Consider the following 27,989-nt stretch of genomic DNA (forward strand, 5'->3'; position numbering starts at 1 on the left):
CCAGGAAGGCACCCTATTTTGGTCTGCACAGGACTTTGCCTTGGAGGCACTTCAGGCTTCATACACAAATCATACCTAGGATAGTGCATATCCCTGGGGTAAGCAAGCCATCAGTGGTCTCAAAGTGGGAATTCTGGCAGCAAACTCAGGCGCCTTACTCTCTTGGCCACTGTGGAAGCTTGCCGGAGGAGGGAAGGAACTACTGGCCAGCTCTATTATTGTGCTGCAGCGCCACCGCCACCATGGATGGCCAGAAGGTGGTATTACAACTACCAGCTCAGCAGCGGTCAAGGGGCACAGGGCCAATAGGGTTCCACTTGGACCCATAAGCTGCTGACCCTGGCCTAGCCCTTCAGACACAGACTGAGCCTTCGGATGGCACCAATCCACTCTTCTGAAAGACAGGCATGGCAGAGGAAGCAACCATGGCTTTTGGCAAGAGATGGGATGCCTGCACAGCTGCTGGAGGAGAACGAGAGGCACTTTATTTTGTCTCCGTGTCCGCCACCATCCCATGATCCCTTGCCAGCTTGGCTCCTTTCATCTCTGAAATGCTTGGAGAAAAGTCAAGGGAAAAGAGAAGTAAGGCAGAGCACTTGATGGGGCCGAAGATGGGGCTGTAAGAAAACAGACTGGAGGTGAAGTGGTGTGCCCTGGGAAACTTTAGATCACCTGTTCTTGCTGTTGCATCAGGAAATGATGAAGTTGGGGGAGGCTACCCCATTCAAGTATGTAAGGATCCCAGCCCTAACAAGTGCAGCTCTCGGGTCCAAAGGACAACCTGACGCAGAGGAGGACTCTGCCCAGAATCACATGCCAAAACAAGTTGTCCATCTGATAACAAAGCTACTTGAACTTTGGATAAAAACAGCCACCCGTGACAGAGAATGAAGGCAGTGGTGGGGCTGTCTCAAAGTCTGGAGGCTGGTGTTATCTTCTGTGGGAGGACAAGGCAGAGACTGGATGTGGTCCAGAAATTCAGACTGATGAGCTCCGCAATAATGAAGGGGCCTCTCTGCTGGGATGCAGCAGGTCTCGGGTCCAGCCCCTGGCACCTCCAGTTGAAGCAGAGGTTCTCAGACTGGGGTCCCCAGATGCTGATGGGAGTTTTAATCCAACGGCATCTGGTGAGCCAAGGTTGAGAACCCCTGCCCTAGAAAGGGCCTTTAGATATTGTGGTTGGGGACGATGAGTTGCAGTCCAACATCATCTAGGAGCCCAAGTTTGAAAACCCTGAGTTCAGACTTTTGAACTGGGAACTTCCTGATCCACAGCTCAGAATCATCACAACAGGCAAGTGAAGGTGAGGCACACTGATTAGCCCAAAGTCACCCAATGAGCTTCATGGCTGACCACGGGTTTTGGATTCCGTTTGAACCTTCCCAGCCTAAGTCAAATACTCTCACTACTACACCACACCGGCCCTCAAAGTCTTTTCCTCACTGCACCCCCAGACAGTGAGCCTTTACATATGATCAGAGGGTGGTGGTTTGGGGCTTGGAAGAGTCCTAAGCCCAAACCATTCACACAGCCAGAGGTATCACTGGGCTATGCTAATCCTGCTTGCACATGATTGCGGCAACAGCGGGTGCAGAGCATGGAAGTCCACCTGGCAAGTAGGGGAACTGTCCCACAATGCACTGCGTTGCTAGAAGGGAAAAACCTTATTACATCACAGCTGTGCTCTGATTGGCCACAAGGGGGAATGAGGGCAGGACACACTCCATACAGGCCATTTGGGGCAAGGGATCATAGAGAGGGCTGTGCAGAGTGGCACATTCCCTGCTTATGGCCCCAGCAGACACAGCCCTCTCTGGAAAACATAGCAGGCGGCTGCCAAAACCTGAGAACTGAGCAGGAAGCGGACACACAATCAACCAACTGAGGTTCCAGGCACCAACCTGGGTTAAAACTCAGGGATATCTGGTTTTGGCAAGCCTGGTTGTGTGAGCTATGCCCTGCTTCACATGGAGGTGGGTCTCATAATCAGTGAGACCCGCCTCGAGAGGGTTAGTAGGGAGAGCGGGCTTAGCCCACTTTCCCCACGGACGAGCAGGGAGGCTGCCCTAGGTGGCCAGATCGGCTGCCCACATGGCTGCTGGCTCTGTTACAGAGCCAGCAGGGGCTGGGGGGATCAGGGGTCGCGTGGCCCCCCAGAAGCTCCAGCATGACCCGTGCGAGTGCGCAGGGTATGCTGGAAAGACCCTGGAGCCTGCTTTTAAGCCTCCTGGTGAGAGGTCTACTTGTGAGATGCCGTGGCGCGAACCCGTGCCACGGCAACACACGATCAAAAAGCCTGGGTTAGCGGAGCACTTGCTTTGCTAACCTCGGCTAAGGGGAGGGGCATTTCAGCGGGTTACCCGCTTTGGTGAGACCGGGCTCGGCTGCAAGTCCGGTGGTTCTCACGGTCATACAAAATCGGGCTAGCTCCCTTAGCCCCATTTTGTATGACAGTGAGAATAGCCTCATGATCTGCAAACCCAGGCTCGCCTGCTTCTAACCAGGGTTAGTAGGATCGTATGAAGAGCTTCAATGCCTTGTTCTCTTCCTTTCTCATTAGCAGCAGGGCCTTCTGCAAACAGCAGTAAGAACAGCAATGTGGAGTTTTGCCCAACATTTTCTTGTAGTGACATGAATGAGTGTTGCTCACCCAACTTCATATCTTTGGGTGAGAAGACATTTGTTTCTTCAGAGCACATTGACTGGCAGAGAGCGAGCACAGGGGTGTAAATAGGACCTGACCTCGTTATTCACAGGTACAAAAAGGGTTACAATCTGCCTATTCATGGTTCCTAGGTGGCCAGAAAGGACCTCCAAGGTCATTTCTGTCCACCATTTTGCTGAACAGAGCCATTTTGTGGCTCTTCCTTAAAAAAAAAAAATCACAATTTTTCATGGAAAGATGGCAGAATTGGAGGGTTGGGGGGCATTGCTGGATGGATGGAGACCTGCAGAGCATGGCATGATACATTATCTCTCGAATTTCTGCCTTTTTATTGCTTTTTTTGCCTACAGGAACCTACCCCCCCGCCCCCGATATGTTTCCAGGTGAAATACAAAGTGCTGGTTGTTACCTTTAAAGCTCTGAATGGCTTGAGTCTGGGCTACCTTAGAGAGCACCTTCTTTGGTATGATCCCCATTGCTCATTGAGGTCATCTGGAGAAGTCCGTCTCTAGTTACACTGGTACGTCTGGTGGTGACTTGGAACCTGGCCTTTTCTGTAGCTGCTCCTGGTCTGTGGAATGCATTCCCGGCAGATATCTGCAGTTTAGGCTTGCTGTTGGCCTTTAAGAGAGCCCTAAAAACTTATTTGTTTGGCCTGGCTTCCAAGGCTTATAAAGTGTTGTTTTTTAAAGTATTTTAATTGGTTTTAAATGGTTTTTATTCTTTTTGAATTGTTTTTATCTTGTTTTTAGCACTGTGTTTTGAATTGCGTGTTTTTATGTCTTTTTAAAAGTTGTTGTACACCGCCCAGAGCCTCTGGATGGGGCGGTTTATACATGTAATAAATAAATAAAATAAATAAATTGCCATTGACTTAAGGAGGCTCTTCACACTTATCGTGTGAAGCAATGGGCTGGTGATCGTCTGTGAGGAGACCAGGTCAAACTCCCTTAAGGCTCATAAACCCCCTTATGGCTCGTGGGGAAGAGCTGTAAGGAGGTTTGCAAGGAGAGCGGGTTTGACCCGCTCTCCTCGATGATGATCAACAGCCCGTTGCTGGGTGGGCAGATTGCCTGCCCAGACGAACAGCAGCTTCGCTCGGGTGTTCCTGCGCCCAGCCACAGCTCGTCCAGCAGCTCCAGGGGTCAGGTGCAGTGAAGTGCCACTGTGAGGTGCACCACCCCCCGGAGCCCCAGTAATGTACCACGTGGGAACAATACAATGGCAGGGTCAAAATATTGCCCACCACACTTGACACAGTGTAGCCTGGCTTCCACCCAGAGATCATTATTCACACCCATGTCAGAAGTGAGCCCGTCTATGGAATACCCTCTCTAGAGAGACCTACCTGACATCTTGCATTTAGGTGCCATGCAAAAGCCTTTCTCTTTCAGCAAGCTTTTAATTGGTAATTTTCAGTTCTCTTAACATAGGGCGATGCTCACAATCGCCCTGGGCAGGCAGGGAGGGCATGTGGGCCCGTTCGGGCGTGCGTGCGCACGCGCTCCGTATACGTCACACGTCGACGTGTGACATATGCGGAGCGCGCGGTGGCGACGGGTGCGCATGCGCACCGGAACGGGCCCATGCGTGTTCCTTACTTCGGTTCTGGGAGGCTAACGACGGGGGCACGGGCGGCAGGGAGGAATGCTGCCGCCCCAGAATCTTTGTCAAAAAACACAGTGCTGGAGGGGGAAGAGCGGCCGGGGGAGTACTACCCCCCCGCCCTTAAAGCTACAACCCCCCCCCGTGCCAGACCGGACCGGTTCGGCACTTTGCACATCCCTATTGAGCGGTATAGAAATATAATAAATAAATGTACTACTGATACAAGCCCACTGTAAGTACACAGAAGTTTGCCATGCACAACTAGATCAAAACTTAAGAAACAATGTTTATTAAACTCTGTTATTACAGTAAGATGCAATACAACCAACTAACAAAACACCTTAACTGGAATAACAATCTTTTTTCTTGCCATTTCACTTGGGCCAGTTGGGAACCAAGACTAGGTTCATATGCATCAGAAGACTGTGGTTCCCCATTACAAGAATGAACTTGGAATGAACTGTGGTTCCGCATTAGAAGAATGAACCTTGGGCTACAGCATTGTGTGCTCCACTCTCCCCCTCTTTCAAGCATGGGAGTGCTTTTGATTTTGGTTTGAAATAAACCACAGTTCTGTGTTACCTAAACATTTGAGGAACTGTGGTTTATTCAAACTACAGTTAGGTAACAACCCAGCTATGTAGCCATGGCTTGATTAACTTGAGCTCTGAACTAAACCACAGCTGCAATTCACACATAACACAGGGCTGCAGTTTACTTACAACCAAAAGCACAAGCTTTTGCTCTTCCCCTCTCACATGCAAGAGAGGAAGGAGGGCATATGAATCTTCAGTACTCCAAGGCTAGCTTTTGTAGCAGGAAAACAATGACTCCTCATCATACTTGAACTTAATCTGTAAATGAACTTATGCTGAACAACGAGACTAAATATAAACTAAACATACACAATTTTTAAAAAACACACAACAGGGCTCACAATCGTCCTGAAGCAACCTACCCAGCTTCAGGACCTTTGTATGACTCCCTTCATGTGCAAGTTAAAAGCCAGGTTGGAGGAGAGAAAAGTGATCGTGTGGGAGGTGGGTGCAGGCTCCGATGACATTGTCCTATTCGGCACTTTAACCCAGCATATTATCAAAGCAGGAGGAAACGCTGTCAGAGCCTGTGCCTGCCTTCCACACGATCACTCCCCTAGGAATGTGTACGGAACCGGTTCCGTGCACTCCCAGGAGGGTGTGGGGGTTGCTTTAAGGCACGGAGAGGGTGTTCTTACTTCCCCCACCACGTTTCCCCCACCGGCGCTGCTGTAGAAATCGCCGGTGCACAGCGGCTGTATACCCTCTTGCTGCCCCGGTCAGCATAATAACGGATGTGGCCGGTGTGCATGAGTGCGTCACACATGGGCCACTTCTGGTATTACGCTGACCGGGGTGGCAAGAGAGTATACAGCCACCCTGCTGATGTTGACAGCAGCACCAGCGGGGGAGGTAAGGATACCCTCCCCATGCCTTAAAGAAACCCCCTCCCCACCTCTGAACCAGTTTGTGCACACCCCTACTTTCCCCTCCTCCAACCTAGTTTTTAAAACACACACACACACACACACACACACACACACACACACACACACACCTGAAAACTAGGAGTGTGCACAGCTCCTGAAGCTGGGGAGGATGCTTTTATTACCCTGTTAACATCCATGAGCAACCCTAATAGCTACCAACTACTGAAATGAGCTCTCTCATTGGCTGAAGATTATAGTTTCAAGGACTGCCAGTTGAATATATTGCTTTTCCCATTTCACGAACGACAAGAGTCATAACTTGATCTCGTTACCTGGAAAACAAAGAAAATGTTTGGATTCCTTCCTAGTTGGAAAAAAAACTTCAAAATTGAAAGAGATGAAATCTCCTTGATTTACAGGGTAGATTTCCTTGATTGATCTCCTCAACTAGAAATTTGTCTCTTAAGCCTTCACTTAAACTTTCAGAAGCTTATAATTCCTCCTCTTCTTTTCCATACTGCCTACTTTCTAGTGGCTAGAAAATGTTGGTTTGGCTCAGCTCCTCCCCACCAATTGTGAGGCACCTTTGAAGTTGAAGCTGTGCAGTCGAGCAGGTGTAGATTCCTGGGTTTTACCCTTGCCATCTCCCGCACATTATGAGATGATGCACTTCAGCATCTTCCTATATCACTGCTGCTTGATATAGGTGTTTCCCATAGCGTGGGAAACATACCAGTGGGGATTCGAACCAGCAACCTCTTGCTCCTTAGGCAAGTTACTTCCCCGCTGCACCATTAGGTGGCTCGAGGAACCTTTAGGCAACCTAATAAGAGGCTAGACAGAAGATGCTCTGAACTTTTCAGATGCAGGAGCTAGAATGAAAGGGGGCAGGGGGGAGAAAGAATAGAACCTCACCCTTTTTAGGCCAGCATCTTCCAGTCTCTTTTTCTCCCATTCAAAGTTTACCATACCTATAGAAGAAAAATGACAGAAATAAGGTTTGCTATATTGATGAATGGGAAGAGTGCTTTTTGCGGGTGGGCACTTGGCATCTTTACCACCAGACCTCTAGTCAGGCGCGCCGCGGAGCCTGACCACCGGCAGCCTGTGTGTAGCCGTGGCAGCAGCCCCACTGACCCCGTGTCTGACATCATACGTGGGGGCTAGCCACGCCCCTGCGTCTGACATCAGGGGCATGTTCTGGCTCCCAAACGGAGCACTGAGGCTCCTTTCGGGATCTGGAGTACAACGTGGTGCTCCGTTCGTAAGGCCTTAGCAGGGAAGAGCCGCTCCTGGCTGTGCTGAGAATGCTCGGGAGCTAAACCAGCACCCCCGCGTCTGATGTCAGATGCGGGGGGGGGGTGTTGGGGCCACGAGGTGCGGCCCCTGATTGGGCGCGGCCTGGGTTCTTTGAACCCGTTGGCCCAATGGTGACTCCTCCCCTGCCTCGAGTCCATCAGCAGCTCCTTTGCCTTCTCCCTCTGGAGGGAAGAGCCTGGAACGTGGACTGTATCTCTAATTGTAATGAGTCACAAGAAACTATCTCTTCACACACAGAAACATATCCCTAATTATATTGTACCTTTGTATGGATATTAAATGCAAGCTGTGTTGGGAGCTAATCTTGACCGAACAGCAGAGCAAAAGTAGCTAAAATATGGCAAGATGCAGGCATGTAGCAAGACATTTTTAATTGGGAAAGTAGAAACAAACATTGGAGGGGTAGAGAGGGTTGCGGGCACAAAATTATTACTTAGGGGTCACTGCCTCTATTTGTACCCCCTGTACACCTCTGGCAAAATCCAACCCTGAGCAGTTTCACAGTGCTTAAACCTTTGAGATAAAAATCAATTTCTCATATTTATAAAGAATTAGCTGTGTGTGAGATTCTTCCCATTGTCCTTTTGTGCATTCACTGTTAATAGTTTCTCTTTGTCACTCAGTCCTAATCACAGTACATGGAAGTAAACCCCCATTATGGAGTTTATTTCCAAATGAGTAGTTCGTTCAGCCCATGTGGTCAAGTGATCCTTTTTGTTACTTCATCCCTACCCCCACCCCATCTTGGTACCATACCTTGATATTTCTGCAGAATCTGCTTGACAGCAACATTTTTCAGACTTAAGTCTGCAAGTTTCTTGCCCACATCAGTTGGGAAAGAGATCTCCACAGGGTTCTGCTGCTGCTCATTCTCATACCTATAATGAAAAATATTTATAACTAGCTTAATCTGCACAGAGCATCTGCATGCTACTACTTGATTGCTCCCGTTACCTCAGAGATCTCTCCACCCTCACCTGAGCCACACTCCTGCTCCTCCTCCATCCGGTTATTTCCACCCCCCTCACCCCTCTTGGTCATGGATGCAGCGTTGCTGGTGTCTGTTGGCCAAGCTACAGCCCTCTATCCCCAGAGACCTCCTCACCCAAGCCCCACTACTCTCCACAGGAGGAGGAGCAGCAGCAGGAGCAGCTGTTGACCGGGCCCTTCCTTGCCGCCGCCACAGCTGCTCATTCCCCTAAGGCCACTGACAGGCTTGGGCCTGTCCCTCGCTCTTCCTCCTTTCTCTCTTCCCCTCTCTTCTTTTTCTCTCTTTCTCTCTCCTCCACTCGCTCTTCCCCTGTGTCTTTCTTCCCCTCCCTTCTTTCTTTCTTTCTTTCTTTCTCTCCCTTCCCGAATTAATAGATCTTGTTCCCTCATCTAATTCACACAACGGTAGCCTCCTTCTCTTGAAGGAGCTCTTTCCTCCCTCCCAACCCTTCTCTTCACAAACCACTACCCACTATCCTTTTTATACAGATAGATTCCTCTCCTCTACAATCAAGAACATCTTCTGACCAGTAACAGTTGCATTCCAACTGTCCTTAACCATCACAGACTACTCCTCCCTATCTGCATATGGAATCTCCACTGCCCAATCACCACGGTGCTTCTGCTCGCGAACTCTCGCGAGAGCTGTCACACACGGGATTAGCCATGGGTACGCCTTAGAGAATTATATATATAGAAGATTATTGGTTTGTTGCTGCTAAGTTCTGTAGGGTATGACATACTGTTGAAAGGTAAGAGAATAAAGTCTCTGTTTTCAGAATTCTTGTGAGTTAACTAATAAATGCCAGCATCAAAGGCTTTAATACAAAAAAGAGATGCGTAACAGCCAATCTGGCAAAGTACTGTACTGCAGTCTGACGACATGGTTAATTAGAATCTTAGATCTTCCTTTTTTAAAAAAGGTGTCCAGTCCTCATGAAGGCAGAATTATATTTGAAAATGACATGGGAAGAAATGTAAAGTATTTCTAAAGTCTGATTTTAACACCAAAACATTTGCACAATGCTTTTTGAATGTGCAAAATGTTTCACATATATTGAGGTGGGTCTCACGATCAAAGTGACCCGCCTGGGAGGGTAAGTGGGGAGAGTGGGCTTAGCCCGCTCTCCCCACACATGAGCAGAAGTCTGCTCTGGGCAGCTGAAGCGGCCGCCCACACAACTGCCGGCTCCCTCACTGAGCCGGTGGGGGCTGGGGAATTCAGGGGCCGCATGGCCCCCGGAAGCTCCAGCATGCCCTGCACAAGTGCGCAGGGCATGCTGGAGGGACCACCAAGCCGGGAAGCTGCTTTTCAGCCTCCCGGTCGGGGGTCTACTCGTGAGTTGCCACGTTGCTCACACGCTGCGGCAATTCACGAGCAGAAAGTCCGGTTTAACGGAGCACCCGCTCCGCTAACCCGGGCTAAGGGGAGGGCTACTTAAGCAGGTGACCTGCTTTGACTGAACCGGGCTTGGCTGCGAGCCCAGTGAGTCTGATGATCGGTGGGGAGCGGGCTAAGCACCCTTAGCCCACTTTCCACTGATCGTCAGAATAGCTCCATTATCTTGGATTAAGTCTTAAAACTACCCTGTGAAGTTATTATCAGCATATTGCAGCCACGAACCAGCCACAGCTTCTAATATGTATGATATGCTAGAGGCATATTTTTCTTGCTTGCAAATATGTCTTTCTGGCTCATGATATAATAAAAGCAGCAAAAGTTAGAGTGAAGGTGCTGACATTTTCACTCATGCTCTAAAAAGCGGTCACTTTAACTTCTATACTATTAGCAGTAAAGACTTTGTGCAGTCTTGTATTATTATGCTAGCTTTACAAATTAGGCTCCATGCACCCTTGGTCTTTCAGTGCAATGTTGGGCTGGGGAGGGATGTGTCCAGGCAGAGGTACAACAGATGCAATCTCCCATCACTGGCTGGAGATGCACCTGATGAATTTATGGCTGTTGCTTCGCTATATAATCATGTGAATCTCTGTGTTACTGTCAGAATTGTTCACCATTGCTATGGAGGGTTTGCATCGATTCACAGAGATGGCACCTTCTCCAAGCTCTTGCTCCTGAACACTTGCTCTTCTCTGATAGAGTAAAATACTGTTCTCACTACATGCAATGTTTTTTGCGCAGTTGAAGTTGAAGTTAAAGGTTTTAAAGAGCTGCCACATACCTGTTCAAGGTGTTTCCAATATCCTAGAGTAAAAAGAGAAAAAGAGCTCAGTCTTGTGAAATGGTCAGGGTTGGTAGTGTCCTTGCTACAGTTTTACAAACATATGAAGCTGCCTTATATGGAGTCAAAGCACTGGTCCACCAAGCTGGCTGACAGCTTCAGGGTTTCAGTCAGGGTCTTTCCTATTTGGAGATGCTAAAGACTGAACCTGGATCTAACAGATGTATTCTACTGAGCTACTACTCCTCACATTTTACCCTTCTATTTCTCAAAACTCAGAGAGGCTTAGTTGGCTTTTTATCTCCACCATTTATAGTCACAACAACCCTGTGAGGTAGTATATTAAAAAAAATTGACTAGATCAAGGCCATCCCACACCTTATGGACTATTTGAACACAGATCCCCCCAATGCCACTCTGTTCACCATGCCACACTGGCTCTCTGGGGGAAACGAGAAGACCTTTAAAAACAAAAACATTGTTTGCACATGTTTTTCCTGGGAAATGCTGACATTAAGAGCATGAAGCACAGCTTTTAACTGAACTGCTGGTAAAACTGCAAGTGCCTAGATAGTTCAACAAGCAGAGAACAAATATTTTTCACAGTTTGGATATACCTATTCAGAGCTGAACACACAAACTTGGTCTCTCTACTACATCAGTACTGGGATTGTCACAGAATGTCGCGTGGCCATTTGATAAAGGCAGAAGCCTCTCAGGGTGGCTTCATGTATTATGGTTTTTAGGTATAAAAATTTAAAGTAAAATATGACAAGCAGGTGTTTGCAAATACAGGAGTACCACATTATCTGCGGGGGTTCCATTCCCACAGATAACAAAACTGTGGATAATAGGTCATTGAGTCTATTGGATCTGGATTAGATTCCCAGACTCAAACCACCCCCCAAAATAGGCCGAATAAAGCACCCTACCGTGCTCTGCAGGCCTTCAGGAGTGCAAGGATGCCCCCCCCCAGTACAAAAGTCCCCAAAATTCAGCAGAAATTTGTTTTCTTTAAACAAATGAGCTATAAAATGACTCCCATGCTCAAAATGGTGGCTGGAAATGACCTCCAAGGTCATTTCCAGGCACCCCCGACCCGCAGATATAACTGCTGATGGTGAGTCCGCGAATGGTGAGCTAAGCCTGTAGATGTATCATGACCAGCACACTTGTCAAAAGACTGGGATTGGTTACAGTTCCCTATTAAGCATACCCTTGGTGGCAAACAAGGGTTTGCTGCACTGTGTGTGAAATGGTTCACCATGCCGGAGTGGGAGCTGGGGAACAAGTAGCCACCTCCAGAACATTTATTTGCAAGGCTACTTCTAGGTTGGCCTCACCAGCAGCAATTCAGTGGTTGGCTGCTTGCACTTCTGCTCCATCTCACTGATCAGGGCATCGAGGCGAGCAATCTCTTCAGAGAGTCCAGTCACAGCTGCATCCTTCCTCTGTACACAGTCCTTGTCCAACTCTTCCAGCTCAATTATTAAAACCTGCTCCATTGTCTTCACAGACTGATATATTTGACCAAATTCAGCCTCAATGGCTTGCTTCTCACCTAGTATCCGATCCTACAACAGGTAGATAGGGAAAAGGCAGGACAGGATCATGGGGAGAGAAGATGGACACCTCACCAATTCTTTTTGCATAGCAGAAAACTTCACAGCAGCCCCAGAACTATTATTCTATCATAAGAGTTTTACAGGAGGGAACATTAAAAAAAACCACAACTCTCTTCCTAATGTCACATAAGTTGTACAAGCGTTGCCAAGCACTTAAAACACACAAATATCTGGGATACATACATGCAGAGCAGTGTCTCAGCTTAATACCAGGCTTGACGCATTTTCTTTGGGTCTAGGTGACAGCCCAAAGGTTTTAGGGGCCAGTGATGCTTTGGCGCAGCGGGGAGATGACTTGATTAGCAAGCCAGAGGTTGCCGGTTCAAATGCTGAAAGGCATCACCTTATACTGCGTGGGAGATGGCAATGGTAAACCCCTCCTGTATTCTACCAAAGACAACCACAGGGCCCTGTAGTCACCAGGAGTTGACACCGACTTGACAGCACACTTTACCTTTTATCATTTAGGGAGAGAAGACATATGGGCTTCTTTTTATCCCTTTACAATAGGGATGTATACGAGTTTATTTTTTCGATTCAATTTGTGCTGGAATCGAATCACCTCCGATTCATTTTGTGTCTGAATCTGCCCCCCCCCAATCACCCCAGATTAGATGTGGACTGCTTATAAATGTCCTAGGGGCACCAAATTTGTGCTGTGTAGATCCCCATGGGTGCCACCTACCACCCAAATTTCAAGGCAGTAGGGCACTTGGTTGATTCTTAGTGATTTTTTTTAGTTTTTACTGATTTTGTTTATTTCTACCATATGACGTAATGGAGACTCAAAGCCACCATATCCTAACCCTAACATGGATCCCCAGCTTTATTTTTTTTAAAAAAAGCTAAGCTCTAGCCCTTGTAAAAGTAGAGTTATGGAGCAAAATGTGTAATCACTATTTTTCAAGTGTTTGGATTCTTTGATGTCTAATAACTTTTCCTCATAATGAATCTCTATGAGGATTCATTGCACACCTTCATTTCTTCTGTTCATTTTGACAGTAATTGGACAGTGCCAACTGTCAACTGCCATGTGTCAACTACACCCCGCGCCCCACACTGGGGTACTCAGTTTATTTTTTAGGAATTCTTAAAGTGTTTAGATTCTTTGGTGTATTCATTACACACCTTAATTTCTTCTGTTCATTTTGACCCCACTGCTAGGTGGGGGCATGGAATTAGTGGCATCCCATGTGCCAACTACCCCCCAACCAGCAAGCCACTGGGTACTCAGTTTATATTTTAGGAATTTTTGAGGTGTTTAGACTCTTTGGTGTGTAATGAATCCTCATAGGGATTCATTATGAGGAAAGGTTATTAGACACCTATGAGTCTAAATACTTGAAAAAAAATCCTAGAACATAAACTGAGTAGCACCCCACTGTCTTGCGAGTAGGAGGGGGGTGTAGTTGCACATGGCAGTCAAAATGAATAGAAGAAAGGAAGGTGGGTAATGAATCCTCATAGGGATTCATTGCAGAAAAGTTATTATACACCAAAGAATCCAAACACCTGAAAAATAGTGAACACACATTTTGCTCCATAACTCCACTTCTACAAGGGCTACAGCTTAGCTACTTTTTTTTTTTTTAAATGAAAGCTGGGGAAATAGTAGGAGGAATCTGAATCTTGAATCGATTCAAATCTGGCGTGATTTGATTTGGACCTGAATCTAGCCAATGGACCACAGGGGTGATTTGTTCTGTCTCCAAATCACCCAAATCAGCTCGATTCAGGTACAAATTGATTTGTACCTGAACCAATTTGCACATCCCTTCTTTAAAATTAGAACAGAATTAGCACATCCCTACTTTAACACTTAGAACAGAAACAGGGCTGTCTGGGTTTAAATAAAGAATTTATGAAATAACTCTATCCTGGTCTAGGCATCATAGTCAAATTTTTAGGCACTTTGGCTCCCCTGCGCCTGAGATTTATCAAGCCCTTGTTTAATGAGCCCTTTATTCATACTTCCGCTGCTATTCACATATGTATCAATTCATCAGTAAGGCTAACCTCCTACACAACTTCATTTTAAATTAGGTTTCTTTCCTATCCTGCCCTGAGAGTTCATAGCAAGTTGCAGTACATCGCTATCCAATAATAAAACAAAAAAGCCTGTTGCTTATCTAAGGCCGCCCTGTGTCCAAGAACCAGAACTTGGATCTTCCAAACCTAAACCCCAGATTCTACCTATTGCACCAAATTGGTTCTTTCTCTCTTAGGAGGATCTATCCCAGATGCCAGGCTCATCGTGTGCCTTGTCACACAGGCCACCTGGCTTTGTCCTCATCCTGAATTGAACTGAAGTCTAAGTATAAACAACTAGTTCAGCTTCATATTCATCCCTTATTACTTTTGCTTTTGCCCTTCCACTATCTAAATTTAGGCTGTAAACTTCGCGAGGAGGGACCTCTTTTAGCCTAGTCTTTAGTAGACATTACTGGTTAGATGGACCAGCTGTCTAAGGCCTCTTAATCTGTACATATACCTACCTGATCCATCTCGCATCTTTCCTGTCCAGCCTCTTTCGATGCCTTCAGATTGGTTCTTCTCACCTTCAGGGCCTGCACATGGCCTTCAATTTGTTTCTGATCAAATAAAGACCATATATTCAACTCCTCTGTGCTATCTGTAAGCGAAACCTCCTTCCACTCATCCCAACCCTTAACCATCCTCATCCTATGCAAAGCTGTGCTTGCCTAACTACTGAAGTCAGTGGGCTTAAGCATACCTACTGTGCATAGCACTGCAGTCTGGGCCTCTCTTCAGTAATATTTATGTGCAACTGAGCTCTCAGTATAAACAGCTGATGGCAGTAGCACTGATGTATTTGAATCCACAAAAGGTGAAAATGCTGTAAGTGCTTAGCTAATGTGTTTATTCTAGAGGAAGTTAGAGCCATTGTAAAGATAAAAGTGATGTCTTAAGTTAGGAAACAGAAGTCTGTGGCTCATGTTGATAAGGCATATCCTGTTTTCTCATTGTTGTGTGACAGATGTTTATTCGAGCTGTGTAAGCACTATGCTAAGGTATAAAGACCTATTGAAATTGTAATTCAGGGTCCCAACAAGGTGTGAACCTCTCTGACTGCAGCAGTGCTAAATTAAAGCCTTGGAAAAGTTTCTCCTGTGTCTGGTTATTCTTAATAAAAGGACCCAGACAAGAACCCAGAAAAGTGTATTTAGGCATATCAGCACTGGGCCAGTCCTGGGCCAGCATCTTATTGCAGAATAAGAACTAAGATTGGCACAAGCCTTATCGGTACCTGAGGTGGTGTGATGGACTGTCACTCTCCCTTGGTATGTGCCAAGCAGCTATCTCCAGCCACAACACCAGGTTACTTTTTAGATTCTTTTTCTTGTTTTTTGGAGACAGGACTCATTTTTATGGCTCGTTTGTTAAAAACCAAACCAAACCACAATTTTACACAGAATTCCTGGATCTTTGGCAGTGTTCCCTCTAACAGGGACTCCCAGACGTTGTTGAATACAGCTCCCATAATCCCCAAGCAGAAAGCTGGACTAGGACCGGGGAGACTTGAGTTCAAATCCCCATTCAGCCATGATACTAGCTGGGTGACTCTGGGCCAGTCACTTCTCTCTCGGCCTAACCTACTTCACAGGGTTGTTGTGAGGAGAAACTTACAGTAAGTATGTAGTACACTGCTCTGGGCTCCTTGTAGGAAGAGCGGGATATAAAATGTATAACAACAACAACAACATCTGGGAATCCCTCTTAGAAAGAACACTGGTCTTTGGGACTCTGTGTGTGTGGGGGGGGGGGATGGGATGGGATATCTCCTTGGACTCCTGAAGGCCCACAGAGCACAACAGGGCACTTCATCTAGTCCATTTTCACATTTTTGAGGTTTTTATTCTAGCCTGGGAACCCAACCCCCACAATCCCAGACTCAATGCCTCATTATCCACAGTTTCGTCACCTACCGTAATATGTGGGAACAGAACCCCTGCGGATAATGAGGTACAGCTGTATATAAATATGTATAGTAGTAGTAAGTTTCCCTGTCCCAGACGCCTTTCTCAACCTGAGAGGCACACAAACTGTGCTGAGTAGCTATTGTCACCTGCTCTGCTCAGTTCATTGCCCACTCTCTCACTCCTCCCTTATCAACAGAGGCTCATAACGCCTTCTCTGGCAGTGATGCAAATTGTTGTTCTCGGGGTCCTTTTCTTCCACTGCCACTCTGGGGAAAGGAATGGTAGGAAGTGAATTGAGGCTAGTAGAGTGCTGGCCTAGAGTGTCTTCATGGAGACAACCTAAACCAACACTCTTCTGGGCTGGCCACAATACACTTCCTTCCACTCTCTTCCTCAGCCAGCCAGAGTGGCAATGGAGGAAGAGGACAGAGAGTGGTGGTAGCTAGCATGGTGCCACTGGGGAGAAGGAGAGAGGGTGGGTGGGTGGGTTGATTTTTAGGGTGAGTCCGGTGTCGGGTTGGTGGAGATGGCCAATCTGCTGCCTGCACTCACCTGCATTTGAGGACACAGCCTCAGATTGCCTAATGAGCAGACCACCACTGAGAACGATCCATCTTGTCCTAGTCCCACTGTCAAAATACTACTACAAATATTTATATACTGCTTTTCAACAACCAAAGCAGTTTATACAGAAAAAATAATAATAAATGGCTCCCTATTCCCCCCCCCCGCCCCCCACCAAAAGGCTTACAATCTAAAGAGAAACATAAGATAGACACCAGCTTCAGCCACTGGAGGGATGCTGTGCTGGGGTTGGATAGAGCCAGTTGCTCTCACATTGCTAAATATAAGACAAAATGATCCATGATGCTGAACAGCAGCTTGCTACCTTGTAATCTTGGGCAGCCTCTTCTATGGGAAGCACAGAGTGAGTCTTATGCTCACGGGACTCCCTGCAGATCATGCAGATGAGTGCTTGATCTTGTTCACAGAAAAGTTTCAGAGGCTCTTGGTGTCCCTCACACATTTTCTGACCATGCTGCGTTATGGCTGCCTCCATCTGTTTCGCTATTTCCACAACATTTGCCAGCTCCCTGCTGGGCCGGAGGCTTCTCCTGGAATATGTTCTGCACGAAGGGCAGTAATAGCGCTCATATGACTTCGTCCAGCACTCCTTGATACAGGCTTTGCAAAAATAGTGCCCACACTCTATGGACACAGGCTCTGTGAAATAGTCTAGGCAGATGGAACAAGTGATTTCCTTTTCAAGAGTTTCCAGGAGTTTGTTAGCAGACTTGGCTGGCACAGAATATGGGCTGCTTTCAGGAAAATGTTTCCCCACTGGGGATCTCGATCTGCTGCTGGAATGGAGCTGCTGTTCCTGTGAGCTGGGTCGAGATCCAGAATTCTCAGAGGACTGCTGTCTAAGATGATTCTTACTGTCCAGGTGTGCTTTTCGCATAGCTAACCACCAGCGACGCAGAGCCTGATTACACGGATGTACTGGAGGAGGGACAAGCGAAGAGGAACCCTGGTAGGCTAGGTGCCTGCTGGTGCGCTGTGAACTGGATGCTGTCTTGGTACTGGAATAGGACATGGTCTCTGCTCACCCAGTAGGACACAGCACAGTTTCCCTCAGTCCCCTTGGAGGGAGTGGGGCTGCTGAGTTTCCCTCACAGCACTGCCTAGGTGGAGCATTCACTGGAAGACTTGCTAGCTGCAGCTGAGGATGCTGGTGCTGTTGAGGGAAAAGGTAGAAGTGGGTGGAACAAAATCAAAATATAAATAAAATTAGATCAGGCTTGGAAGTAGCAGCTCAGTCAAAGTTTTTCACTCTTTTCCAACATTCAGGGACATGCTCCAAAATTTAGAAGAGTATTTCTCATCATAAGCCTCTGCATTAGTAGGACAGGGGCTATCCCCTACCCAGACCCCCGCAGTGTTCCCACTAACAGGGATTCCCAGATGTTGTTGACTATGACTCCCATAATTGCCAGCCAAAGGTATTGCAGCTAGGGATGCTGGGAGTTGTAGTAAACAACATCTTGGAATCCCTGTTAGAGGGAACTGTGCCACCCACCCACCCCACACACTCATGACTGCCCTCCTGCTTCATGATCAGGAAATTGTGGGTTTGTTCCTTTTTGAATAGGTTTAGCACAGCTGGATAGAAAGAAACATTGGTAGACTTACCATGAAGAGTTCTTTTTCAAGGTATAGGGAAGTCATCCTCAACGTGATGGGTTTATCAGCCTCTGCAGACTTTGAGACAGGACCAATCAAATTTCAGGCAGGCGAGTAGCTAAGTTAGGTAGTTGTCACTCAATCCCCAGTTCCAGGATTGTATAGCATAGTAAAGCTTAGAAGAGAGAACTCAACATGAACATAAACAGAAACAGATAAAAATGAGCCAGAACAGTAGCAGTAAAGGGACAGGTAAACTATAACCTTGGGAGTAGACCCATCTCCCTGAAACACAGTCCAAGAGGACTGAAACAAATGCATAATAAGGCCCCCATCCGTGGGCAGCCCAGATGACCTTCTTATACCCTGAAAAAGAACACTTCATGGTAAGTCTACCAATGTTTCTTTTTCCATTGAGAGGTCATCCTCAATGTGACGGGATGTCACATTAAGCAAAAAAATAATAGGGCGGGAAGTGGAGTGTTAAACCAGTTGCTGTAAAACAGTCTGTCCTACAGCCGCTAGAGCTGCATGAAAAGATGGAATCTCATGATGTTTCATGAATGGTGACACTGAAGCCCCAAGTGGCCACCTTGCAAATTTCATCTAATGGTGCTGAAAAAGCAGCTGAAATGCTAGCACTCCTAGAGGAATGGGCTGTGATCCCCTGAGGAACAGACAAGTGCAGGGATTCATAAGCAAGGGAAACTGGCGCTTTAATTGCCCAGCGAAACCTTGGCGACCTTAGACCCCATGGAAGAAGGCTAGAAAGACATAAACAGGGAATCTTTTCTACGAAAAAGTTTGGTACGTTTTATATATACTCTGAGTGCCCTTTGCATATCCAGGGTGTGCCAGACCTTCTCCTTTGGATGAGAAGGTTTTGGACAGAACAATGGCAAAACTAATCCCTGACTCCTATGAAAAACTGAATTAATTTTTGGCATAAATGTTGGATCCAGTTTTTAGAACTACAGAGTCCTTTTGCAAGACGCACTGTTCCTTGCACACAGACAAAGCAGCCAGCTCAGACACTCTCCTAGCAGATGTAACTGCCACGAGGAAGAGGACTTTGAAGGAGAACAGCTTCAGCGAAACTGAGCAGAGAGGCTCAAAGGGAGCTCTAGTGAGGGCATTTAACACTTTGTTTAGGTCCCAAGATGGGAACCTATGCACAAGTGGTGGAGTGATGTTGGTAAGGTAAAGTAAAGTGTGCTGTCAAGTCGATTTCGATTCCTGGCGCCCACAGAGCCCTGTGGTTTTCTTTGGTAGAATACAGGTAGCTCCTTGCAAAAAATGGTGAATGTGTGGATGCAAGGGCAAGGTTGAGGAGCCTGGAATGGAAATGTCTAGAAATGAGGACTGGCCAAAGTCTGGTGCTTCAAGGTGTTTGGACGGAGATCTATCTTGAGGCTCAACTGAAGGAACGCCAGAACTTCTGAAACTCCGACTGAGGAAGCCTGGATTTCATGTTTCCGCCCCCAGCTACAGAAAGCCAACCAGGTGAATTGGTAAATACGAGAGGTAGAAGATCTCCTTGAGGCAAGAACTGTATTCTGGACTTGCCATGAATATCCTTTATCTGCAAGTGACCTATGCTCAAACTCCATGCGTGTAGGTGTAACCACGCTGGATCTGGATGGAACAGGAGTCCCTGTGATTAGAGATCCACTTGGAGAGGAAGTTGCCATGGAGGACAAAGAGACAAGGACATAAGGTTCAAAAACCAAGTACGGCGTGGCCAGTAAGGTGCCACCAGGACGATTTCTGACCTTTCTGACAGAAGCTTCGTGATGACAGACCTGAGGCTTATGACAAGTGGAAATGTGCAACGAATCCCAGGCGGCCATGGTGACATGACAGCATCTATCTGCTCCACCTGGTAGCACTGGAACCTCAAGAAAAACCTGGGAAGTTGAGTGTTGCTCTGAGATGCAAACCGGTCCAGTTCGGAAAGACCCATCACCTCCACAATCTGAGCAAAGGCCATTCTGTGGGATCTATCCATTGTTGACTCCGCCAATCTGACTGCAGATTTGCTGAACCTCTTAGGTGCTCTGCTGACACTGAACGAAGATGAACCTCCACCCGAGTGAAGAGTAGGTTGGTCTCTCTCATAAAGGCCCATGATCTTGTGCCGCCTTAATGGCTGACACGGGACTTGGCCATCACATTATCAGTCCTTATCAGGACATGCTTTCCCAGAAGCAGGTCTTGACACTGAAGCAAGGCCAGACAAACTGCCTTCAGCTGCAAGCAATGGGCTCCCCAGCCAGAGAGGCTTGTGTCAGTGGTGACCACCACCTTGTGTAGGTTTTCAAGGGGAAGACCCTCTTCCATGGCTAGAGATAACCACCAGAGGAGGGATTCCTTGAATTTGCGAGAGCGTTGCACCATCAGGTGCCTCTTTACCATGATGGCCGACTGAAAAGACAGGATGGTCCATTGAAGCGGTCTGGAGTGCCACGTCGCCCAAGGGGTGCACTCCAAACAAGCGATCATTGATCCCATGAGCTGAGCCAGAGTCATTAGATCGGCCCTGCATCTGGACAACAGAGGTACACTGGAGGCAGCAATCATCTGCCAGCATTCCAATGGAAGGGAGCCGCCTGTGTATCGAACAGTGCACCCAGATGCTGGAGGTACTGTGATGGACATAAATAGCTCTTCAGGTTGATGCCGAAGCCATGTTCCTCGAGTATCTGGACTGTCTGCTGCCCATCGCTGGAGGCTTGTTGGGAAGACAAGTGAAACAACAGATCGTCCAGGATGGGCATGAATGCCCTGGAGACAGACATGGGCAATCACTGACACCATTAACTGTAAAAACTCAAGCACTGTTGAAAACCCAAAGGGCAGAGCAGTGTACTGGTACTGGTACTGCTGATGGCTGTAAGAAAAGCTCAGGAAGCGACGAAAGGAGTGGTGAATGGGCATGTGTAGGTAAGCTTCCAACAGGTCGACTGATGCCAGGACATCCCAGGGTTGGACTGCATCCTTGATTGACCTGAAGATTTCATATGGAACAACCTTCTCCTCACGTATCTGTTGAGCCGTTTTAGGTCCAAAATTGCTCACCAGCACCCATCCTTCTTTGGCACTAGAAAGTGCAAAGAATAGACACCTGGACATGATGTGGTCAATGGAACTGGCTCTATGGCCTGAATGTCCAACAAACATTGAATGGCCTGTTCCATCAAACTCTTTTGGATTTAACCCTGGATATGGGAGTTATTAGGTGAAAATTGGGGGGAGGAATAACAAAATCTATCAAATACCTCTCCTGTACAGTCTGCAGTACCCAGCGATTGGTGGTGCTGTTCGCCCAGGCCTCTGAAAAAAGGAGAAGTCTGCCCCCAACCAGGATTGGGTCATTGCTTATGGTTTTCCTGGGCTGAAGAGGGGGGAAAAGGTCTGCCTTGCTGGTTTCTGGAAGCACCTCTACCTTGATTGTTCCAGGGCTGTTGTCAGGCTGGCTTCAAGGTCGGGACTTGATTGTCCCTAAAGTTGTCCCTGAATTGGATGGCTGGAGCCCAGCTGAAAACTCTGTAGGGACAAAAGGAAGACTGGTAGAAAATATTTCACCAAAGAGCCTATGAAACTCTCTGCGTCCAGCTAGGTTGGCCTTCTTTTTATCTGACCAGCACCGGACCTAAAGATTCTCCAAACAGTTTGCCCCCTCCCAGGAAGGGAGTAGTAGCCAAGGTAACCTTTGATTTAGTATCGACATGCCAGTTCTTTAACCACAACCCCCTGTGCACTGCCACTCTACACACCATCACCCGTGAGGCATGCTGGATACAATCCAGACTCGAATCAGCCATGAGAGTGGCTGCCATAGCTAACTTGTTGACACTCTGGTGCAATTAAACGTTCTCCGGAGGGATGTATTGCACCAACTCCTTAGCCCAAAGAATAGATCCTCTCACAAAACAGAGTTCGTGACGGCTGCCCTGATGACAGTAGCAGATGCATCATGACCTTTCTGAGCAGATAGTATGCTTTCTTGTCCTCTGGTGACCTCCGTTGTTCATCCCCCTTTTTATTCATCAGCGCTCCTGACTCAAGCTGAGTCATGGGAGCATCAACCAGAGGTACTGCTATTAGAGACATAATATCCTTAGACAGGTTATAAAGCTTTTTGAGGAAAGCCAGAACAGGTTTGGAAGCAACTGGTGCACCCCATTCAGCCAGCTTGATGTCCTTAAACAGTGCAGGAAAGGGCACAGTAGCAGCAGCTGCTGCAGTTGATAGAAATACCTCCTGATCCAGGCCTGACATAGTGGCGGTACCAGTTTCCTGAGTCACATCCTTAATAGTCCTTTGGGCCTTGACCAATCACACTTCAATTGCAGCTGTAGTGACCAACTGTGTAGAATCAGGCCTTTCAGCAGGGGCCTGTTCATCGGACAATTCCCCCCACTCTGACTCTGATAACTGAGTATCTGGAGACAGAGGCACTGAATAAGGCTGCTGGCCTCTAGGTGGCGCCGGTTGGTATAGAACGGCAGGTACAGGCTGCTGTCCTGGAGCTGGCTGGCCAGGGAGTCCAGGCCCAGGAATTACAGGTCCAGGCACCTCAGGAATAATAGGTGCAGGAACACAAACATTTGTGCATTTAGGAGCTCTGGGCCCCTCAGATGAGGATGGTGTCATCCTTCTTTACCGTGACAGCCTCCTCCGTTTTGACAATAAATTTTCCCCTTTCTCCCATGGAATAGCTCATCAGGAGGGGCTAGAGTCCGAGGATGAAGAAAAAAGACAGCTAGAATGTCTAGGTAGCACAGGGCAGGCAGCTATGACCCAGGTGCAGAGGGCCCAGGAGAAGCAGGAGTGGCAGGGAGAGGAGAGTCAGGCAAGGCAGGAGGGACGTGGTGGCGGGGGGCAATGAAGGGAGAAACCATGACAAGGCACTGTTTTGCAATAAACTCTTCAGGTCGCTTAGAAATATCAGGTGGAAGTACAGATGGTACCAACAAGGCAGGAACAGTACTCATATCCCCGGACCCAGGATGGCAGTAGTGACGACAGCAGTGACGGCAGAATTAAACCCTGTCGGGGTCTTGACCTCGAAGGGGGTCATGTGGCAAAATTGGATCCCTGAGAGGGTCATGCAGTGAAACAGCCTGTCTGGGCTCCGGATTTCTGACTGGCACCACGGTTACACTCATGGCAGGGACTAGCAAGCTATATCCCGTTTTGCAGTGGCCCACCAGATGCTGCTGGAAGCCACAGGCAGGAGTTGAGGGCATGCCCTCTCTCCTGCTGTTACTCCCCCGCAGGTGGTACCCAGAGGCACCCCGCCCCTGAGGCTGTAGTAGCTGTCAATAGATCTCTCCTCCATGAAGTTATCCAAACCCCTCTTAAAGCCATCCAGGTAGGGATGTGCCCAGACCAGTCCGGAGGCCATTCTAAAGGCATCCGGACCGGTCCGGACCTGGGCGGTTCGGGTGGGGGGGTTTGCTTTAAGAGCGGGGGGAGGGTTTACTTACCCCTCTCGCCACTTTCCTGCTCTGGCACCCGTAATTTTAGTAGTAATTGGGGCAGCAGGATACCTCCCTGCCGCCCCTTCCCCCTTTCGCTATGAAAAGCTCCCAGGAGTCCTCTGCGCGCGCGTGCACGTCACAGACACGTGAAGCGCACAGAGGACTCCTGGGAGCTTTTCATAGCGAAAGGGGGAAGGGGCGGCAGGGAGGTATCCTGCCGCCCCAATTACTACTAAAATTACGGGCGCCAGAGCAGGAAAGTGGCGAGAGGGGTAAGTAAACCCTCCCCCCACTCTTAAAGCAACCCCCCACCCCAGTGCTGGACCGCAGTTTGGCGGTTCCGTGCACACCCCTACATCCAGGTTGTTGGCTGTCACCACATCTCGTGGCAGAGAATTTCACAAGTTGACCATGTGTTGTGTGCAAAAGTACTTCCGTTTGCTGGTCCTAGATTTCCTGGCAATCAATTTCAGGGGATGACCCCTGGTTCTAGTGTTATGGGAGAGAGAGAAGAATTCCTCTCTATCCACTTTCTCCACACCATGCATGATTTTATAGACCTCTATCATGTCTCCTTTCAGATGTTTGGTTGTTCTTGCTTCCCTTTTTTTTTTTTTTGGTGCAGCTTGGAAGAAAAAACAGTGGTAATAATCACATGGTTAGAAGCCCCAGCCCCTTCAGTCAGTGTGCCAGGTGCGCAATCACATTAAGGAGAAACTAAACAGGGACTCTTGGGGAGACCCCTCTTAGAGATCACCCTCTTGGGGTCTCTTCCCCTTGATTCTGAAAAAGGTCCCTCAGAAAGGGAACCTTTCAGCATGTTGCCTAAGTAGAAGGCCTGCCTGATTGTGACGAATAGAGCCAATTTCCAAGAAAATAAAAGATAAAATACAATTTTTAACCTCACCAATGAGTAAATTAAAAATCACTTTAGTAAATTCCAATTAGAACAATAAAGGAAAGAACTAGTCTGAAAATAGCAAGTAGAACAAGAGCTCAAACTAAGAGCTGTCTAATGGAGCGAGGCAGGACCAGAACTGGGGATTGAGTGACAGGTACCTAACCAAGCTACTAGCCTGCATGAAATTTGATTGGTCCTGTCTCGGAGCATGCAGAGGCTGATAAACCCATCACATTGAGGATGACCTCCCTATACCGTGGAAAAAGAGAGAAAAGGGTGATGATGGAGAACTGTTCTCTGGGGAGGGGCTGTAGCTCAGTAGTAGAGTACATGCTTTGCATGAAGTCAGTCCCAGGTTCTATCTCCAGGCAGGGCAGGGAACAATGCCCATCTGCAATCCTACAAAGCCACTGCCAGTCAGTGTGGACTATGCTGAGCTGGATGGACCAACAGTCTAAGAGTATGGTAATTTCCTATGTTCATTCCCTGCAGTGCTGGTGAAGAACACATACACAGCAGAGATTTTAGAATATATATCACATAATTTGTTAAAATATATATATCTGGAGGATACGTTTATTAAACAATAAACTGGCATAGCTGGCATGAGAGGCAAGCTTTTGTGTTTAGAGGCAAGATCTCTCCAGCTACAAACTACTGAGGATCAACAACAGGCCTAGACACCATCCTGCCTAGAAGATGCTTCATATGAGTGTCTGGCCTTTCTAAAAAACAAGGATATATCCCTAACCATCTGCCACTGCTCCCCACCTCTCCAAGCTTTATTTCTAAAAGTGATCAGCACTAGAATTAGGGCTTAGCCACGTCAGGCCACTGGCTTAGGGCCCAGAATCATCAGAAAGCCTATGGTCCAGCCCTGGGGCTCTACCTAGTTTGAGTGATGCCTTCTGATGATTCTGGGCCTTTGACCAGTTCCTTCATTTGACCTACCCTGGCACTGCCTCAGATTCTGGTGGTTTTGCCATCAGAGTGAGCCCAGTACTTGCCTATAAATTAATGCTGAGGCCCAGCATCCAATTTTGCCCCAGTCTACTCCACAACCTGCTGCCAGTCATGGCATGGGCTGAAGATTCCCAGAATGTAGTTGTATCAAATACATGTGTGGATGGAATGGTGTAAAAGCCAGAATGGGACAGTCCAGAATGGTCCTGTTCTAAATAGAATGAGAGGCAAAATAAATAAATAAATAAAAAGGGGGGGGGAGCAGGATATTTCATAAGCCAGCATGGTGTAGTGGTTAGAGTGCTGGACTAGGACCGGGGAGACGCGAGTTCAAATCCCCATTCAGCCATAAAACTAGCTGGGTGACTCTGGGCCAGTCACTTCTCTCTCTTAGCCTAACCTACTTCACAGGGTTGTTGTGAAAGAGAAACTTAAGTATGTAGTACACCGCTCTGGGCTCCTTGGAGGAAGAGCGGGATATAAATGTAATAATAATAATAATAATAATAATACTTTGTTCCTGAAACCGTTCCACTATCATACTTTGATTAACCCCTTCCCAGTCAATAATTGTCTGAAATGGAACAGAATGAACACTTCATAAATAATTAGCGTGAGACAATTTATTACTTCGAATGGATACCAGAATGTGGACTATCTGGAAGTTTCAGAGTTTGTTATATAACTCTCATCTTGTCCAGTGGGACAGAAAATCAAGCCTCCCCCCCACCCCCAGAATAAGGTTTATTTCCCAGAATGTGTTATTGTGGTGTGCCTGTGTGGCATGTGAATGTGGTTGTTAATGTGGTTGTGGCTGATGCCTTAAAAACAGTTGTTCTCATCTCTTTTTATTGTTATTAAAAACAGGGTTGATTGGATTTAAATCATGATTTTAAATCACAATTTAAATCACTTCACAAAAAGGACTCAATTTTAATGATTAAATTAATAGTAAGATTCCATTTAATCATCATTTTCTATAAAATTACATTCTTGTTCTCTAATATAACTTTAATACAGATTTAGAGATAGATGTAGGTTTCATTTTTAGAAAGTAGGTACACACTTCTCATAATGCTGTTTAATTTGGGCAACCAATCCTTACATTTCATTGTTGCACTATTCACATTTCGCACACATGCCTTTCTTACCCACTTGTACAGGAACTTCATTAAAATATTCGCAGATGGGGTCTCTCTCATGGCCTGCTACCATCATAGGCGTATCCAAATACACTTTTTAAGAAAGTTTCCTTAGGACTGCATGAATATGTACTGTTTACTTTTGGTTTCACTTTCTATTCCCCCACCCCCATCCCAGGCATTTATATCCAGAATTCTCCTCCTTGCTCAGACCTATTCCACCCCCACAATCCTCTATTCATCCATTGACTTTCTTTGTCTTTGCATTTTGGGGTATGGGCAGCAAGATGAGATCTCATCTCATCTATTATCTCTCATCTCCATATACTGCTGTTAACTTGTTCACATAATATAATTATACATTATGATTAATATTCTTGATATCTTTGATCTAGGTTCTTTGTGAACTGGTATTTTTAAAAAAATCCAAATTAAAAGAAATTCAATTTTTAAAAATCGATTTTTATCAACCCTGATTAAAAATGTTTTGCCTAGGGAAAGGTTAAATTAAAACTTGATGCATGGATTTCATTTCCAAAATATTGTTCTCAAGTGTCTGTAACACATCTCATTTTCTTTGCCTCAACTTTATTTTTAAAAGGCTTGTGGGTGACGTCCAGCTTTTACATTGCCTCTTTGGGGACAGCTGTGATTATTCAGTGATGGTGTGAGAGAAAAGAGCTCCGTACATGCTTGGACATACTCTTTTTTATGACTACTACATATGACTGTGGCATCCTAAAGACTAAGTCGTGGCAAACTGTTCAAATTTTTTTTTTTAGAATGTGAGCCCTTTGGGGACAGGGTTCCATCTTATTTGTTTGTTATTTCTCTGTGTAAACCGCCCTGAGCCATTTTTGGAAGGGCGGTACAGAAATCAAATAATAATAATAATAATAATAATAATAATAATAATAATAATAATAATAATTAACAGCAACCTCTGCCGCCCGGCTGCTCAAGGTTGCCAGCTTAGACTGAAGCCTTTTCTAGAGATTTCCACCCGCACAATATCAAGACATTAACATCTCCAGAGCTGCTTCAACAGTGACCTGGAAATTAATGCCAATCCTGGCAGGCTGGCAACACACTATCAGTCTAAACACCAATCACCTCCCGCCCTTCCAAACTTAACTGAATTTCTAGCGGGATCATCAATTAGTGAGAGACACACATACTCACAGGTGTACAATACTGACCTAAGAGCTCCTCAGCCCGCCGCCACAAATTCCCAGTTTCCCAGGTTCCCCCGAGCTGTGAACGCCCCTTTTTGGTGCTCTAGTCTAGGGGCTACCCGGCAATTAACGGCGGCTGGCCGCGCAGATAGAATATCAGTGTGTGGGCCGCGCCTCCTAACCAATCAGAGGCATCTCTGGCCGCAAAACTGAGTATTGCTGAGAGCAATCCAATGGGAGCCAAAGGAGGGAAATGTCCGGTTGTGTGATTGACAGAGCGGGAGTCAAATCAGAAGCGAATGCCTTGGAATGAAATACAAGTAAAGGCTGTGCTGTCTAAT

General features: G+C 46.9%; 1 protein-coding gene across 3 annotated transcripts; it reads right to left on the bottom strand.

The window, feature by feature from the left end:
- Positions 1-4,539: 4,539 nt before the first annotated feature.
- On the bottom strand, positions 4,540-27,827 carry LOC128346203 (E3 ubiquitin-protein ligase TRIM41-like). 3 transcript variants are annotated; one of them, XM_053299204.1, is made up of 8 exons: positions 27,673-27,827; positions 16,687-17,535; positions 14,352-14,447; positions 11,575-11,805; positions 10,232-10,254; positions 7,815-7,936; positions 6,654-6,709; positions 4,540-6,070 (listed from the first exon to the last, which is right to left on the bottom strand). In XM_053299204.1, exons 2-8 carry the CDS (start codon positions 17,392-17,394, stop codon positions 6,035-6,037), a joined length of 1,272 nt encoding a protein of 423 aa, XP_053155179.1. In that variant the 5' UTR covers positions 17,395-17,535; positions 27,673-27,827; the 3' UTR covers positions 4,540-6,034. The 3 variants fall into 3 exon arrangements, with proteins under 3 accessions (XP_053155179.1, XP_053155180.1, XP_053155182.1); XM_053299205.1 differs by having other exon boundaries at positions 27,656-27,775; XM_053299207.1 differs by lacking the exon at positions 16,687-17,535 and having other exon boundaries at positions 27,673-27,752.
- Between the last annotated feature and the right edge of the window lie 162 nt (positions 27,828-27,989).

The sequence above is a fragment of the Hemicordylus capensis genome, chromosome 2 (assembly GCF_027244095.1).
Source record: "Hemicordylus capensis ecotype Gifberg chromosome 2, rHemCap1.1.pri, whole genome shotgun sequence".
NCBI classification, from domain to species: domain Eukaryota; kingdom Metazoa; phylum Chordata; class Lepidosauria; order Squamata; family Cordylidae; genus Hemicordylus; species Hemicordylus capensis.